The sequence below is a fragment of the Lacerta agilis genome, chromosome 15 (genome assembly GCF_009819535.1).
Source record: "Lacerta agilis isolate rLacAgi1 chromosome 15, rLacAgi1.pri, whole genome shotgun sequence".
NCBI lineage: Eukaryota > Metazoa > Chordata > Lepidosauria > Squamata > Lacertidae > Lacerta > Lacerta agilis.
The window spans coordinates 29284056-29302167 of record NC_046326.1 but is presented as its reverse complement, the minus strand read 5'-3'; the positions used below and the strand labels follow the sequence as shown (position 1 = coordinate 29302167).

General features: G+C 45.4%; 1 protein-coding gene across 1 annotated transcript; it reads left to right on the top strand.

Annotated features, from left to right (window-relative positions):
- The first annotated feature begins 3592 nt into the window (after positions 1-3592).
- SUPT4H1 (SPT4 homolog, DSIF elongation factor subunit) lies at positions 3593-10387 on the top strand. Its single transcript, XM_033172406.1, has 5 exons — positions 3593-3750; positions 6650-6756; positions 8520-8575; positions 9148-9201; positions 10114-10387. Exons 1-5 carry the CDS (start codon positions 3682-3684, stop codon positions 10179-10181), a joined length of 354 nt encoding a protein of 117 aa, XP_033028297.1. The 5' UTR covers positions 3593-3681; the 3' UTR covers positions 10182-10387.
- The last annotated feature ends 7725 nt before the right edge of the window (positions 10388-18112 follow it).

Below are 18112 nucleotides of genomic sequence, written 5' to 3'. Positions count from 1 at the left end.
ACAGGTATTTATATTCTGGTTTAACTGAGGAAGATAAGGAGTTGAACTTGGTAGTTAGAGCAAAAGTTTGCATGTTTATGTTTTTTACATGAGGACTTATTGCAGCTACGAGGGAATACAAACTGGTATTTAGCAAGCAGTAACACATCCCCATGCAAACAGCTGCTTGGCTGGAAGACTCTCATCTCGACACAACCTGCTTACTCAGTGGCACAAAAATGCTGTGGTATTTTACCAGTTCATAAATGATTGTCTGTGTTCACACAGAATGTTTGGGAATGTGGACAACATTGTTATAAATAATCTCATGTGTGGCAAATAGAGGCACAGCCATGGGTTTTTCGGCACTGAGAAATGAAACCTGAAGGGTAATATATCTGTGGTCACACCTCAGGGCATGTCCACACCACAGAATTAAACCAGTTTAACAGTTACTAACACTGTGGACTGTGATTCTGCAATTTTGCTTGCTAAACTACCATTTTGCTGGATTCTCTGGATTCTTCATTCTTGAGATGCATTTAAAAGCACCATCTCGTGGAATAAGGGCTTGAGTTGCTTTTGGCAGAGGGCATCTGAATTTCTTGGCTAGGAGACAAGAAGAGGGTGGCCTGATCAACATTTCAAAAACAAAGGAGCACCCTAGAGCAACAGGGCATGTGGTCTATGGATCAATCACTGCCTTCATTGTGAAGTTATTTGAAAACCATTGCCAACCTGGTGCCCTCCAGCTGTTGCTGATGGGAACTATGGTCCGGAACATCTAGAGGGTGTCAGGTTGGCAAAGCCCGTTCTATGGGATGGCTTCCATTTTTGCCATGCTAGGAGTACCTGTTGAATGGAGCACAATTTATCTCACATGTAAGAGGGAAGTTAAAATGAATACATCTTTCCTTTCTGTTCTGTTAGGGTTGCTCTGACACTGGAAAATATATTCAGAGCCAAAATGTGGCAATACAAAACAGCAGAGCTCCTTTTGATGTTTTGAAATCTTCTCTCAAAGGAGTTGCAAAGCATGGGTGTCATTTTGACTGCAGTTCTGTTTCAGTCAAAATCAAAACACACACCGTTATTAAGGGGGAATAAAACTACAAGATACAGTCCAGGGCCGATAGCTCCAAAGTTAAAGTTATTACAAATGGGCAACCAGCGAAGGGGTTGGATGTTGGCACCCTTCCCCCAAGATGCCTTCAGCTCCTGGCGGTCTGCTCCTTCCTCCTGGAAACCTCAGACCCTTTGAAATGTGAACGAGGAATTTATTTTTGTACTTTTTAATTACATTTCCTGAGTCTACATTGCAGGCACTTGGGTACTTTTGTAAACCAAAAAGAGAGAGGAAGAAATAATGTTTATGTATATACGTATGCAAAACGATATATTTATGTTTAAGAGATAGAGATTGTTTGAATATGGGGATATGCTCAAACCTATTTATTTTGCTAATATATTTATCCACATGTGAAACTCTTCATGTGGCTGTTATTTTTCCCCCTGTATAAAGTCACTGGGTGCCTATGTTCAAGAAGATGCCTCTTCCTCATTCCTCAGAAATAAATTATTTTTAATCTCTCTACGTTGGCTTCTAATATGCATGAGATAAAGGGCTAAAAATGGATCCGGGATTGGTTTGGTCTTGTGTGAAGAGGGCGGGGGGACAGAAAGAAAGTCCTTCTAAGGATTCCTGTGTTAGCAGCACACTAAAACAGCCCCACCTCTGCTAAAGATCCTGTTCTGGAGGGGATTTGGGGCCCCGGATAGCAAGTGGTCAGAGATAACAGAGCCTCATTCAGGGTGAAGCTGTCCATCAGGACCTTGGCCAGCTCCCAGTGGGCCCTCCTAGCTGGGAAGAGTTGTAGGGACCCCAAGGATGATGGAAGAAGCACCATGCTCTGTAGAAGTAGGTGCTGAGGGTTCCTCCTCAAGTGGGGCATCATCTAAATCAGAGTCCACCTCAGGCCAACAATGGGGATGCTGGGAGGCAGAAGACATGACTCTATAAACAGCACACAGTTAAATCTTGGGTTGCACAGGGTTGCTCCTGATCACCTCCGTTTGCATCATTGGGCCATAAAGGATCATATAGTAAGCTGCCTTATACTGAATCAGACCATTAGTCCATCTAGGACTAGGTCACTATTGTCTGCACTGATTGGTAGCAGCTCTTTGGGGTCTCGGAGATCTCTCCCAACCCTACCTGGAGGTGCCAGGGATTGAACTCGGGGAAACTTCTGCACACAATGCAGATGCTCTGCCAGAGCTACAGCCCTTCCCATTCAACCACAATTCAGATCTGGCCCTCTTCTAGCTTGGTGTTAAGGAACACCCCAAGTTCTCCATCTAAAACCTTGCCTCTGCTGCCTCAGCTATTGGGCTGTCTTATTCTTCCAGCCCAGCCCATGTATCTTTATGAAGGAGTAGGTTCCACTGTTCAGTTTAGCATTACAGCCAGGTATCCACCATTTCTTTCCAAGCTCCAAGAAAGTGTTTGCATTAAATCCGTCTGCTTGCTTAGAAGTAAACACCACTGAACACTCTGGAGTTTACTTTAGAGTAAGTGATATGTACAGGGGTTCTTTATGTGTGTGAGAGATATATATGCATCAAACCATTTTCTGTTTTCTGTGGGGAAAGCTGTTTCAATTTTATCACAAAATATCAACGTACAAAGTAGGGGACAGGAACAATTGAAAATCTATTTTTTTTATATAAAAAATAGCATTAAACCCCTTCTCCATTTTATTTTTTTACAATTTGCTTCAGAACGTCTTTAATTAAGCTGGTCTGAAGTTCTCAATGCACATTTATAATATGCATGCATATTATATATGCATAATGTACACATTTCTCATTTTTGATTACAGGTAGGTAGCCGTGTTCGTCTGCCATAGTCGAAACAAAATAAAAAAATAAAAAAATACCTTCCAGTAGCACCTTGGAGACCAACTAAGTTTGTTATTGGTATGAGCTTTTGTGTGCATTTTGTCTCATTTCTGAGTTACGCGGAGAAATGCTTTTTCATCTCAAAACGTTAAGTTTCTCAACATACAAAAAGTGGAAAAAGCCAACATGAAGTTATTTTTAATAATAAATAAATACAGTAATGGCGATGAGTGTCCCCCCCCCAATTCACATCAGGACCATTTCTGGTGTTTTTTTGTTTTTAAACTGATTTCGAATAACCTAGAATTTAAAAAGAGGTTCCAGCGCTGTACTTTCATTTTTAAGGCGATACAGTTTCTGTAAGGAACCTTCCGCGGAAGAAACACTACTGAAATGTTTTTATTTTATTTGGGCGCGAATCTCTTGTCCCCGCCCCCGCCTCCCCCTCACTTTACAAACCACAAAACGGTCGCTACACCCAAGAAGGCGCACGCGCGAGAGCCGCCGCCGAATTAAACCACTGCCGCGCGCCGTCGCCAAGGCAACAAGGGAGGAGCGAGTCCGCCAAAACCCGCCAGCTCGCGAGAGGAGTTGCGCGCGTGCGCAAAAAGAGATTAGGCAGGGGAGAGTGTTGCAGGAGGGGAAAAGCGGTGGAACCATAGAGTTTCTGTTGGGTGGGCAGAGGGGTCGGAAGTCGTGTGTCGTCGCAGCAGAAGTGACGCGTTCCGTCACTCCACCCCTTTGTTTATTTCTTCCTTTCTAAAGCCGGACCCGTTCGCCGCTGGTCGGTCGGTCGCCGCCATGGCTCTGGAGACGGTGCCCAAAGACCTGCGTCACTTGCGGGCCTGCCTGCTCTGCTCGCTTGTGAAGGTGTGTGAGCGTGTATATTGTCCGGTTCAACTTCCGCATAAACCGGAAGTCCCAGTTTTTAATTATGGGTAGCCACCCTGGAAGAAGCCAGTGTGGGTCCTTTGCAACCCTGGGGATCCCCCTACAAAGCAGGGTGGGGGAGCTTTGAAGATAGTAGCCCTTTCTGTTCCCTTACTCTCGTTGCCTGTTCACGGTGTGCTTCCAGACTATGGAGGTTCTGATTTAGCCATTGTGGCTCAAGGCAGAAGTTGCTAGAGTTATTACTGTGCTGTATTTAATTACTGATTGTGGTGAATGTATGTCACCTTCTCTTCCAAATTTCCATACATGGTTCTGCCCCCACCTTATTTAATCCCCACAACAACCCAGTGAGGTGAGCTAGGGTGAGAGGCACTGACCACCTGCCAAGGTTACCCAGCGAGCTTCATGGCCGAGTCAGGGATTTTAATCCTTGTCTCCAAGGCCCTAGTCCGGGGGTCAGCAACCTGCGGCTCCGGAGCCGCATGCGGCTCTCTGACAGGTCTCCCGCGGCTCCGGCATGCCCCCTTTCAATGCCCTTTCAATAATAATTAAATGGTTATTGGCAAAAAAAAAGGGCCAAAAAAACCATGAATCATCCACATCAACGTTGAACAGCTGGGCGGTCTTTCTCAGCCCTCTTGGGGTTCCCGAGGACAGACCCAAGATTGATGTCCACCTTGACCACTCCCAGAGAGAGGAAGCGACTTCTTCACACCAATAAGCGTGTGGGGAGGGCTGAGCTTTTACCACCTCGGCGTGCCGATTGGCAGGACAGATAGCCCGCCTTGGCGCATAGGCTCGGAGCCGGGGCCTTACCGCCAAGGTAGCCACTGAGGATGAAGGCGGGAGGCGGGCACGGGAGAGCGATGCTTCGTCCGGCCAATGAGCCGCCGGGATGCCTGTTCCTGTTTGAGGGGAACATGCCAATGAGGGTGGCGTTAGGGCGGGGAGAAGAAGGAGCTGGGCTTTGCGAGTTATCGAGAGAGAGAGAGAGAGAGAAAAAAAAGAGTCGGGAGAATAAAGGCGGCGGGAGGTGGCGGCAGCGATTGGAGCGGCCCCTGTTCTGAGCGGCCCCTGTCGGGCGGAATCCTTTTCAAAGCGGCCGCGCGGAGGGCGGAGCAGGCGGGCCAGGCGTCGCCGTGACGGGAGGGCAGTGATGGTCGCCGACAGGATGAAGTAGAGCTGCTTTGGGGCGGCGGCGGCGAAAACGTCCGGGCTGCTTCTGAAACCTCCGCCAACCGGTGCTTCGCCAGCGCTCGCTGCGGGCGGTGTACATGCTCAAGACGGCCCCAAGGGCGGCTCGGGGGCCCGGAGCCCCGAGGCCGGCGCGCTGCAGTGCCTGGCGTGATTCCCCCCCCCCAAAACCTGTTTTTTGCTTTTTGGCTTTTTGCCTTGCTCTCCCACCCCCCTCTCTTTTTCTTCCTCCCCTCCTTTTTTAATCCAAGGGGAGAAATCCCATTTTTTAAACAAACAAACACCCCCCACAGCTGCTGTAGCCACTCTATTTGAATTTTTATTATTACCCTTTTCTCCCTCTATCCCCCCTTTTTCTTTTCTCTTCCCCTTTTGTTTTTGTTTTCAAAAAAAGGAAAAAGAAGAAAAAGATTTTCCCCCTTTATTTTTATTTTTTAAACTACTACATATTTTTAATAGATATTCTCCCCACCCCACCCCACCCCCAATTTATATTTTTCCACCCCACTTTTCCATTCCCACCCCCCTTTTTCTTTCTTTATTAGTTCGCTTGCCAACCTATCTTAGAGGGGGAAGCCCTCTCTCCCACCCACCACCCACCCCAAAAAACAACTTTGAGCTGAACCCCAAAAAACGGGGGTAGATCACTGCTGAAAGTAGATCACAGTTTCTTGGGAGTTGGCCACCCCTGGTATAAGACATGTAACTAGAATAAAATTTTTAAAAAACCAAGCAAATAATTGTAATAACTACTGTAATAAAGCACTGCTATAATTATATATAATTTCCCTAAAATTTTGGTTTCATTCGCCTTTCCGTGCTGAAATGTCACAACCTGAACGACCATGACTTGCCCCCCCCCCCTAGTTTTGATCCTGGGTACGCCCCTGAGTCAATGCAAAAAAGTAATAACTTATTCTTGTTGTTTTTACTAATTATACTTTGCATTGGCTCCTATACGTTATTTATTATTATTGCATTAAGGTAAGAAACAATATATGCAGCGTTATATTTGTTTTAAATGTCGCAATGGTTTTGCGGCTCCCAGTTGTTTTTTTCCCCTTTGGAAACGGATCCAAGTGGCTCTTTGTGTCTTAAAGGTTGCAGACCCCTGCCCTAGTCTGACACTCTGACCATGACAGCACCACTGGTTCTCAGACTTAACATTCTGTGTGAACAATCCCTTCTGGGGCAGGACCTTGAGACTCTTTGGAGGCCAGTTCCCCAGTCCTGTCAGCACCTGGACCCCATCCTGATAGTGATGTCCTATCACTATTGGCAAAGATTTTGAAAATTTTATTTTGACAGGTCTTTAGCCTGTCTTGACTTTATTTATAACTCACCTAATAAGTGGATAGGTGTATGAGAGGTGTGTGCAATTCATTATTTATTTACTTATCAATAAAACAAATCACAATAAACCAAGCACCCATATAATACATTTTGATTTGGCTACAGCGTTGGCGTCTGGATTGGTTTCATGTGCTTAAATTTTTTTTTACAAGTTTTAGAAATGAATTCATTTATAATAACTCTCATTGGTTGCCTTGTGAGGAAATGATGGAATGATTCCTTGAAAAGGTTGTGCTCCAGCAGGTTTTTTTTGTTTGTTTTATTCAACCTCTGGTTGTAGAAGCTTCCTTTTGAGTTCCTTTTCCTGATTTAATTTCATCTTGCTCTTCAGACCATTGACCAGTTTGAGTTTGATGGTTGTGACAACTGTGACTCCTACCTGCAGATGAAGGGGAACCGTGAGATGGTTTACGATTGCACCAGCTCTTCCTTTGATGGGTGAGTCGGCTTACTAATATTATTTATTGGATTTCTTACCCCTGCTTGACCAGAAGGTCCCAATGCAGCATACAACAATACAGTCGTACCTTGGAAGTCGAATGGAATCCATTCTGGAAATCCCTTCAACTTCCAAAATGTTTGGAAACCAAATTGTGGCTTCTGATTGGCTCCAGGAATCATCCTGCAGCCAATCAGAAGCTGCAGAAGCCCCGTCATATGTTTGGGTTCCAAAAGAACGTTTGCAAACCGGAACAATCACTTCCGAATTTGCGGTGTTCAGGAGCCAAAACATCTGAGTTCCAGGGCATTCGGGATCCAAGGTACAACTGAATAAAAATGCAATATTTACTCAGTTAAAAGAACCAAAAAAGGTTGGCTAGAGTGGGGGCCACCCATGTGCCTGCAGTCTTCTCTGGCATTCACATTGTACTGCAGTGGGTTTTTTCAGTTAACCACACCCAGTTGTGATGTTTTAAGACAGCTTTGCTTGGTTAGAACAACAGCAGCTGCTTGGGAACCCAAAGAAGTGGAGTCCATAGGGCTATAGAAATTAAGTGATGTAATAAGCAGAGGTTGCAGTTAGCTAACAACCCTGTCAAAAGAGCAAAAGTAACATTGCGGAACAAGGTCATAGATTCATCTATTAGTATCAGCAAATTCCTTCATACCTCTTCACAGACACCTTGGCTCTTACAACATCCTTTCACCCAATATCCTCTTCACACTTCATGCTGCCTTTACAGCTTAGGCTATCTGTCAATACCTTTTTCTACCACACTACTCACCCCTTGCTGATATTCGGCTTGGGGCAAGCATTAAACACACTAGGTTGCAATGTGTGCTTGGCAGCCAATGACGAGACCAAGGTTTTTTTGACTGGTGTCTCTTTATCCAGCTGAATGATCATGGAAATGATAGCAGGGCAGTTATCTATGGTATGCTGTGTTAAGTAGGAAGCTGAGTTCCTTGGAGATGCAAGATGTTGGAATGAGCTGGGGTCGTGCAAGGGGAGGGAACTGACACAGGCAAAGAGGAGCAGTTGCCTGCCTCTCAGCCTAATAATTCTCCCCACTTCTGGCTTGTGTAACTGAGCCCCGTGGTCTCTTGTATGGAACAGGAGAAGAATCAAAGAGTTTCCCTCTCCTCTGCCTAGAAATAATAGACAAGTTCAGGCAACCAGCGAATTTAGGTACGAAAAGATGATGCTACTGTTTTCAAAATTCAATGACGGTTTCCGAGTCAGGAAAGAGATTTTTGTTGCTGAACTACTGAACCCATCTTCCCAGGGCAATTACCATGTTTTCCAGGGCTGATGGGAGTCGGAATCCAAAGATTCTCCACACCTGCATTAGACACATAATATAGCAGTAGCCCTGTTAGTATATTAGCCCCAAGAAGGCTGGAATACTAGTTGCTTTCGATCATTCTGGGTGCCTTTGTGGGCACTGGATGTATGCAGTGAGGAGAGGCCCCGTTCATTGGCTACACATGTGCTGCTATGAAAATATTCAGATAATGAGCAGGAAATTACTTTTGTTTAAGACTTCCTGAGAGTTGCCAGTCAAAATAAACAGTGCTGGGTTAGATGTGCCGATAGTGTAAAGCAGCCTTGTACATGCAAGGTGAACAAGCAGTGTTCTCTGCGGATGAGTGAGGTGAGGGACCCCTTCAGGCTGAAACCCACGAGTGCATCGTCCTCAGAGTAAGCATAGTTGGTGTGACGTGTTCCTGCAGTTCTAACTCTCCTTGTCCTCTTGCAGCATTATTGCCATGATGAGCCCTGAGGACAGCTGGGTCTCCAAGTGGCAGAGAATCAGTAAGTCCGCCCCCTTGTGTCCTTTCGCACTCTGCCTTCAGCATAATTATGGCAAATGAAAAGGCAGATCAACCCATTTTCTCTGGAACTGGCTGTAAATCTTCAAACGGTTTGCTGTTTCCTCTGTGTGTCCCTTTTGGTCTGCTACCATTTGCGATAGAAGCAGCTTTTTATAACTTCTTCCATTGCTTTGCCTCATACACCTGGGGACCTTCCACCCTCCCCACATCCTATTGCTACATTCTTTAAACCCTTTTTGCAGCTGTTTGATTCTCAGTTTTCCTCACAGCAACTCTGCAGGCTTACCAAGGTGGGGAGTGAGTGTTTTTGTCCGTGTTTCTTCGCTGCTGTTCAGGATGGCCCAGGCTCCCTTTTCATAAAGTTGTTGGTTTAAGGCAGGCATCTCCAAACTCAGCCCTCCAGATGTTTTGGGACTACAACTCCCACCATCCCTAGCTAACAGGACCAGTGGTCAGGGATGATGGGAGTTGTAGTCCCAAAACATCTGGAGGGCTGAGTTTGGAGATGCCTGGTTTAAGGAGTCATAACCGGAACATGTTCTCTTCCCCCAGGTAACTTCAAGCCCGGTGTGTATGCAGTGTCTGTGACTGGCCGCCTACCCCAAGGTAATTTGCCAGGCTTTCAGTATGAAATAAAAGTCTTTCCTTGCTCACAAAGATAAGAACCTTGCTGCTTAATCAGGCCCAAGGGGACCCTTTTAGTTCAGCATCCTCTTCTGGCCAACTAGATCCCCTAATGAGAAGCCAACAAGCTGGACATGAGGTCAACCTCGGACATTTCCACCTTTTTTGCTACTGAGCCTGTGGTCATCTGGGCATTTCTGTCTTGAGGGGAAGAGCTTGCATAATATCACTAGAACTCATGGACAGCTAATGAAGTTGAATTTTAGAAGTTTCAGGACAGACAAAAGAAAGTCCTCGTGCAGTACATAGTTAAACTATGGAACTCACTCCCACAGGAGGTAATGATGGCCAGCAACTGGGTGGCTTTTTAATAAGCATTGAGGGAGAGGGCAATCTATGTCTACCATCCATGATGGCTATGCTCTGCTTTCACAGTTGTGGGTAGCAATGCTTCTGGATACCAGTTGCTGGAAACTGCAGGAGTGCTCTGGTGCTCAAATCCTGCTTGAGGGTTTCCCAGAAAATGTGTCTGCTTGGCATTGTGCGAACAGGATACTGATCTCGATGGCCCATTGGCCTGATCCAGCAGGCTCTTATCTTATTTTATGTACATAACGGGGAAGGAAAAGGAAGAACTAGGCTCACAGAAAGAGTATAATCGGTCATCATGATTAACCTTGCAGCTGGTTAGGAAATTTGCAGTTTCAGGGTGTGATGCTTTCACACGGAGATGTAGATAAAACCCACTATGACAAAGCTTTGGGAATAATCTTTTTCTTGGATTTTGCTAATTAGCTAGCTGCAGGGTTGCTAATGCCACATGCCTTTTCCTTTTACTTCCTTGCCTCTTCTCCCCACCCCTTAAACATACGCAATGCTTTTTTATTGCTGCAGGCATCGTCCGGGAACTGAAGAGTCGCGGTGTGGCCTACAAGTCTCGGGACACAGCTATAAAGACCTAAGGAGGAGACGTTCCACCCACCCCTCAGTTGATGCCCACACAGGCCTCCATTTCAGAAGAGACTCCCGCTCAGAACTGGCCTAACGTTAAGAAACAAAGATCTCTTTGTGGGTGTGGGGTCTTTGTCTGGGGATCAAGAGTGGACTGACTGCACCATCCTCCTCCCTGCTAGCTGAGCTAGAGAGGGGCCTTCCTGAGACGTTGTAAGTAGGAGCAACAGCAGTTAAGTGTTGACGATTTCTGTAAATATTCCTAATAAATTTGGTCATGGTGTCAGAAATTCACATCCTGACGTTTGCTGTTTTCCTTGCCATCTGCAAAACATATAGAGCTGAAAGTGGGGGTGGTGGGGACTTCTGTTAAGCATGTACTTAGGCTGCAGGTTTTGTTCTGTCATGGATGTGTTATTTTCTGGGCCGGGTGTGTGTGGAATGTGGCCCAGATTGCTGGACTGCACTCCCATCAGCTGCAGGCAGGATGGCCCATGGTCACAGTGAATGAGGTGTTGTCCAGCAGCACCAGGAGCCTCTACTTAGTTAAGGTGTGCTGGGGAGGGCGACCAACGATAATTAAGGGCCTGGAAACCAAGCCTTATGAGGCAGGGTTGAGGGAGCTGTGTATGTTTAGCCTGGGGAAGAGGTGAGAGGATAGCCATCTTCAGTTATCTGAAAGGGTGTCACATTTCTGCTGTTCCGGAGGGGAGAACCCAAACCAGTGGGTTCAAATGATAAGAAAGCAGATTCCGATGAAACATTAGGAAGAACTTTCTGATGGAGCTGCTTGACCGTGGAACAGGACCACCTCAGAAGGTGGCAGAATCTGCTTCATTAGAAGTTTTTAAACAGAGATCGGATGTTCACATGTTAAAGATTCTTTAGCTGTGATTCCTGCATTGTAGGGGGCTGGACTAGATGACCCCTGGTGGTCCCTTCCAACTCTACAATTCTATGATTCCAAGGTTTTAGTCTTATTTTAAATGTATTTGCTGTTTTTGTGTTTTTAGTTATTTAGTGTGCAAATCGCCATAAGACAGTTGCTTATAGAAGGTGATAAATCAATTGTTGGTGGTGGTGGTGGTGGTGATGATGATAATGATTTAGGAATCTTGAACATGGCAAGAGACATTGGGAAATGTGCATAAATTGGAATAGTTTGGGTAGAAATGGATGCATGACCAGCCCTGTGTTTCTAATGATGGCCACTAGGAGGCAGTGCAGGACTGTTCCTTGGAGCAACTTTCTGTAGCAGGGGTCAGCAGGGGGCCGGTCCACTGTCCCTCAGACCTTGTGGGGGGCCGGACTACATTTTTTGGGGGGAAATGAACGAATTCACGAATTCCTATGCCCCACAAATAACCCAGAGATGCATTTTAAATAAAAGGACACATTCTACTCATGTAAAAACATGCTGATTCCCGGACCGTCCACGGGCCACATTTAGAAGGCGATTGGGCCGCATCCGACCCCCGGGCCTTAGTTTGCCTACCCATGGTCTGTAGCCTTGCAACCATAAACCCATTTATATCTTTTATCACCCACAGTGACCCTTGGCTCTTGAATTCTTCTGGTTTTTGAAGAAGTGATTACGATCATTACATCACACAACTTCCAACCGTATCTGTGGAACAGGAGTGGGGAGTATTGCGGCCCTCTAGCAGTTACCAGACTCTTAACTCCCATCAGCCCCTTCAGCCAGCATTGTCAGGAATGATGGGAGTTGTAGTCCAGCAACATCTAGAGGGCCCAGATGTTCCCCACACCTGCCATAGAACTTCTCTTTGACACAGTATTTCATAACTTTTTTCCCTTTCCCTTTGTAGCCACTTGGGGAGGAGATCATTGCTAAACTCGCTTTACAGGGCAGGTACTCAGCTGTGAGTGAGACTTGGCCAAGGCCACAGAGTTTCATTTATTTCCAAAAATAATTATATACAGTACTGGTATGCCATCAAAAAATTGTATTAAAATCCAATAAACCATACAATAAACCCTTTAAAAGAGTTGAAAATGCACATCAGTTAATTATTATGGAAAGGTGTATTCTTAATTGCCTGCTTATGCCTGGAGGAAAGAGACGTTTTCATCAAGTGTTTCAAAAGTTTGCACAGAAGGCACCTGCTGGACCTTTGTTCACAGTGTGTTCCACAGGACTGGACCAATGACACCAAAGGCTCAGTTCCTTGTTACTGTCAAATGAGCCTCACCAACTCAGGAAATAGGCATTGATGCTCCTGCAGATAATCTGAATGATCAAGCTCTGGGGTATGAGGGGTTCAGGCAATCTGTGAGGTATTGAGGAAGGTGGGGGGAGGTGGGACTTGGACCTTGAACCCTGGCTCTTATGATCATGCACCCTTTTCCCCACTGGTGTCCTCAAATTGGTCCTCATGAGCTCTGGTGCCTTTCTTTGCCCCTATTCTCTCTCAGTCCAGGCAATTAATCTACCCTGGTGATTCAGCGAGGTCCCAGATGTTGCTGAACCCCAGCTTCCATCATGCCTGGCCATTGGTCATAGTGACTGAGGCTGATGGGAGTTGAAGTCCAGCAGCATTGCCCACTTCTGTTTAAAAAGAGAAGAAGGGGAAAGGAATTGAGAAATGGATATACAGTGGTACCTTGGTTCTCGAACTTAATCCATTCCGGGCGTCCAGAACCCATAAGGCCAAAGTAGGGGATACTGTTGGGAGGACAATAATGAATTCTCTCTCTGTGTGTGTACACTACTTCCTCTTGGTCATCCCACCTAACTCAGAGGATGGAGAGGGTGGCCCAGGAGGGGGCATTCTCTGTGGTGGCCCCTGAGTTGTGGAACTCCCTGCAGAGCTGAGTCTGGTACCTTCACTATACAGCTTTGGGCAAATGTCACCGTTCTGCCCCAGCCTTTGACAGCTGAGATGTGTGTTTCAAGACCCACCCTGCTCTTGCAAATCTTCAACTGTTTTTAATCCTAAATTTCATATTGTAAGATGCCCTGGGACCTAATGGTTAAGGGCAGGTAATTAACTTAATCATAATATAATATTGTCTTGTAATATGTGATATAGAAATGTTTTCTCTTCAAATTATTGTAGTTTCCAAATCTCAGGCACCTAATACGTACAACTTGTTTTGCGAGGAAAGTAGATCAATGATACATATTCCATGACCCGGTAGTTGCAATTTGATATTTCTTGGTTTCCTGTGTCAATGTTTGCCCAGGAACACTCCCCTTGCTAATCATTTTTTTTGGACAGTGCCTGCAATGGACTCGAGCGTTCTGCTGTTACCATAAGTACTGGCGCCTTGTTTTTGCAAAGGAGGAACAGCAAGCTGATATTTCAAGATGCTGCATTGTGCAATTAACTGGAGGGCGAATACCATCAGGATACCAAGTCTGCTCATTCTTATGCTTTTGAAGGCAGCAAACCGAGCACTTCAGATGCCGGATCTGTGGCTTGTGTGATCATGCGCATGAGCAAGGCATTGGGGTGTCTCGTTTGCTCATGAGCCTTTGTCATTTTCCCCTTCTTCATCCTGTGGCCTCTTTTCCCCCCCTTGGAGGTGAAGCAGACAAGCTTAATTACTGCATGCTGTCTCTCTGTGTTCTGGTGCCAGGTTGTGGCTGGCTTTTAATTTTGCAAAAGGCGGGTGTGAGGTTTGGTTGTCTCTGGCTCATCCTTGGCTGCTAAGATGCGCATTTAACTCTTGCCTCCTTGACGAGGCTGGCCCGAGGGGCCTGTCATGTCAGCGCTTTCACGCCGGGTTCTGAGGGTTGACTGCGTCACTTCCCATTTGACTCTCTGCTTTTCTTCGAGAACTTAATTCCCTTCACCCTGCAGGTGATGGCTTGAAGTGAAAAGGCGCTGTCATGTAGTGGGGGCTTGGCAGGTGCCCCCCTGGGACCCTTTTATCAGGGGATCTGCCCTGATTTCCTGGAATCCAAACCTGGTAATTCATTTTATCCTTTCTCTCCATTTTACCTTTTAAAAACAGAGCTTATATTTAAAATAGAGCTTGTATTGCAGCTGCTACCCAGGATGGCTAGGCTCTGCCTCCATGGTCACTTCTGAATACCACTTGCTGGGAACCACAGGATGGGAGAGAGCTGCTCTGGGGCTTGGATCCTGCTTGCTGGTTTCCCTCATGTATCTGGTTAGCCACTATGAGAACACAATGTTGGACTGGGTGGGCTACTGGCCTGATCCAGCAGAGCTCTTGCATGCTTTACTTCATTGATTTTTTTACCCCACTATTTCCTCCAAGGAGCATGAAGTGGTGTGTTGCACTCAGGTCTCCTTCGAATGCTAAATTCCATTTTGTGGCTGATGCACCATTTTCAAAATTGTGTGTGCTGTTTGTTCGTTTGTTTGTTTGTTTGTATAATATTATTGCTTTCCTCATGCAAGACCTTCTCTTTGCAAAACCTTCCCTTTTTATTTTTGCCAGCAGCGATCCTGGCTTTTTCTCTCTCTCTCTCTCTCTTTGGCCAGAGGATTCAGGGAAGGGAGAAGGAGCACGTTTTAAACGCACATCATCTAATGCGTCTGCATGTCAGAATAGCAGGGAGCAAGTGACCTATTTTACCGCAGTGTTTGAACTGCAGGCTTCTTCCACCCGCCTGCTTGTCTTCACAGATCCAGCCTTGCACAGCTGCCTGGGGCTTAGGCATGCAGTCAGTGCTTCTGAGAACGAGCAGAGTGTTTCTCATGCCACTGCAATCAGTCTCCACACTGGCAGGGTCGGAGTTCTGATGGCCTCTTGGCTGCTTTTGACCCCATCTCGTTTCTTTTTAAAAGTGGAGATGTTGCCAACTTAAAAAATAATAATAATTCTGCTCTTCTATCTTTTAACAGCGATCTGGCACACCAAAATTTAGCAGATGAGTCTTTTTTCCATTGGTCATATCTTCACAACTGACAAAGTGTAACCTGCTTAGTTTCTGTGTCAGGCAGCTGGTGAAAGGCACAGTTTCAGGGTAAAAAACCCACCACGTGGCAATGCTATTTATAGGAAATCTGGGCGCAGGGTAGAGCAGCTAAATTGCTGCCCTTATTTTTTTTTGCTTTTGGGGATGTCTTGTTCCAGCTTTTCCCTCTTGCTGTTCTCGTTCTTCTCAATCCAAATGGCTTCCCTGAGACTATCTCTAACAAAGAGGGTTAAGCAAATTTCTCCCCACACCCCCCAAAAAGACCCTACCAATTCAGCCAAGGAATCATGCAAGGAAATTAGAGAATGCAAAGTAAAAAAAATGCAAAGTTAAATGTTGGATAAATCATGGGGATTTTCTGTGATGGCCTATTTGACACATCTTAGATTTGGTGCACAATAGATTTATTCTCCCTTATCACATGAAATTGTCATAAAAACCAACATATAGGAACTTTACAGTAAGGTGTAGTGGTTAAGAGTGTTGGACTAGGGCCTGGGAGAACAGGGTTCAAATCCTCACTCAGCCTTGATGCTCACTGGCCTTGTAAGCCAGTTGCTGCCTCTCAGCCTAGCCTGCCTTGCAGGGTTGTTGTAGGGATAAAACAAGGGTGAGAACGATGTACGGCACCTGGAGCTCCAGTGGAGGGAAAAGCTGGGATAGAAATGCAATAAATAAACAAACAACCTATTGAAGAATATAGTAAAAGAAATGGGCTTTTTGCCAAGCTTAAACTATGGGTTTACAATGCTTTAAGAATATGTAAAAATCAATGTGAGGTAAGGTAGGTTGTAAAAACTAGGTCATAGTCGGAGTAAACTCATTGAAATGGATCGACCTATTAAGCATGTCCATTGATTTCAATGGTTCCACACTGCGTAGGACTAACACTGGATCGACCCTAGCTTATTCTAAATTGGAACATCAACAGCACATTTTGGCCCTCTTTTATATTCCGACTTAAGTTCATACTTGGTGCTACGGTATATGTTGTTGCTGTTGCTGGCATCCATCTGTTTTAAGAGACAATGGAGTGCGTCTCTGGGGGTGAAGTCAAACTGCTGTGTTGGCAGCACCAAAGCCTGGGCAGCATAGATGGAGCTCCTGGACTGCCCAGACAGCAAGACCCCACTCTCAGCCTCACTGATGTGGCCCAAAGGAAAGCAGAGCAAGGTGTTTGGCACCAGCTTGGCTGCAGGAGTTGCCGGAAGGAGGCGTACAAGGCACCACCTTAGGGACTCCACTCCAAATTTGTGCAGGGTTTACTGCTTAATACGAGTTTCCTGTTAAAACTATCTGAAGAACTGTGCATGCACATGAAAGCTCATACCAATAACAAAGTTAGTCTCTAAGGTGCTAAGTGGAAGGAATTTTTTTTTTATTCTGTTAAAACAGTCATTGATTGTTAATTTAGCACTAGAAAAAAATGCTTCATCTGAAACCCTGAGGAGCTGCTGCCAGTACTAAGATACATGGGTCTGACTTGGTATAAGGCCACTTCTTATGATCTGCACAAATTAGTGTGTGGTGTCTCTAGCTTCTGGGCACCCCCCCCCCTCATGTGGCCCTCAGAATGTTGATACGGCTGAATGTGGCCCTCAGTCCCAAGAAGGTTAGCCAGCCCTACTCTTGAAATTAAATTCCTGAGGGATGTTTGTGTGTGTCACATCACACCTGACAGTAAGAGCTGTTCGACAGTGGAATTTGCTGCCAAGGAGTGTGGTGGAGTCTCCTTCTTTGGAGGTCTTTAAGCGGAGGTTTGACAGCCATCTGTCAGGAATGCTTTGATGGTGTTTCCTGCTTGGCAGGGGGTTGGACTGGATGGCCCTTGTGGTCTCTTCCAACTCTATGATTCTATGATCTCTAATAGCCTTGAAGATTTTGAATGCAGAAAGACTTGGAAGCCTAAATATTAACAACTGGTTACTTTTTATTATATGTGATTGTTGTTTTTATTAGATGTTTATTTTCTGTGATTGCATTTTATTATAATTGTAAGTTGTTAAAAATTGCTTTTTTAAAATAAATATCATTAGAGTTTATACAGAAAAATACAAAGATTATTGTCATCCATTATTATTATTATTATTATTATTATTTTGGTCCAGACTGAAACATTAATCCAGAGGCAAAAATGAGAGAGAAGAGAAAAAGACAGAAAGACAGACAGAAAGATGAAAGGATAAAAAGGAATTAAAAGAGAGAAAGTGAAAAGTGTGTGTGTGTGTGTGTGTGTGTGTGAGAGAGAGAAGGGAAAAGAGAGAGGTTAAGAAGCTTCTTAAAATTTGTTTTTAATGCTATATCTTAAATAGATGTAGCCCACCCTGGAAACTTAGGGTGGTGGGCAGGTGATAAATTAAAATACAAAAAGCAGAAACAATAAGGCACAATCCAGCACCTATCATTTCATGTGCTGGGAATACTTTGTTTTGGACTCGCTCACAGATTCACTGTGCTGTTGTTGTTTTTCTCTCCACCCCCCCCCCCTTTTTGTGATCTTTTAATAATGGACTGCAAGAGCCAGAGCACCTTGGGGAGAGAATTGGCTGCCCTTAATTTCACCTGGGAAATGTTGGACAGGATGCAGAGTCTGTCATTTCCACCAGGTAAAATTGGGGCACTCCAGGAACACCCCTCTGTGCCCTTACCTCGAGGCTCACAGCTGCTTCCTGACAGCAAGCCGGGCGCTTCAGTGTACCTGCGTGTGCACTTACTATGTGCCAGTTTACAGCCAAGATGCACCAGTGGTTTGACTTCAAATGTGAGGGAGGTGGAATCTAAAGTTCATAGAGTCTCCCCAAGGGCCATCTAGTCCAACCCCCTGCAGTGCAGGAATCACAGCGAAAGAATCCCTGACAGATGGACATCCAAGCTCTGTTGGAAAACCTCCAACGAAGGGGAGGGTGTTCGTTCCACAGTCAAACAGCTCTCACCAACAAAAGTCCTTCCTGATGTTTACACAGAATCTCCTTTCTTGCCATTTTAATCCATTTCTCCGGGTCTTACTCTCTACAGCAGCAGAAAACA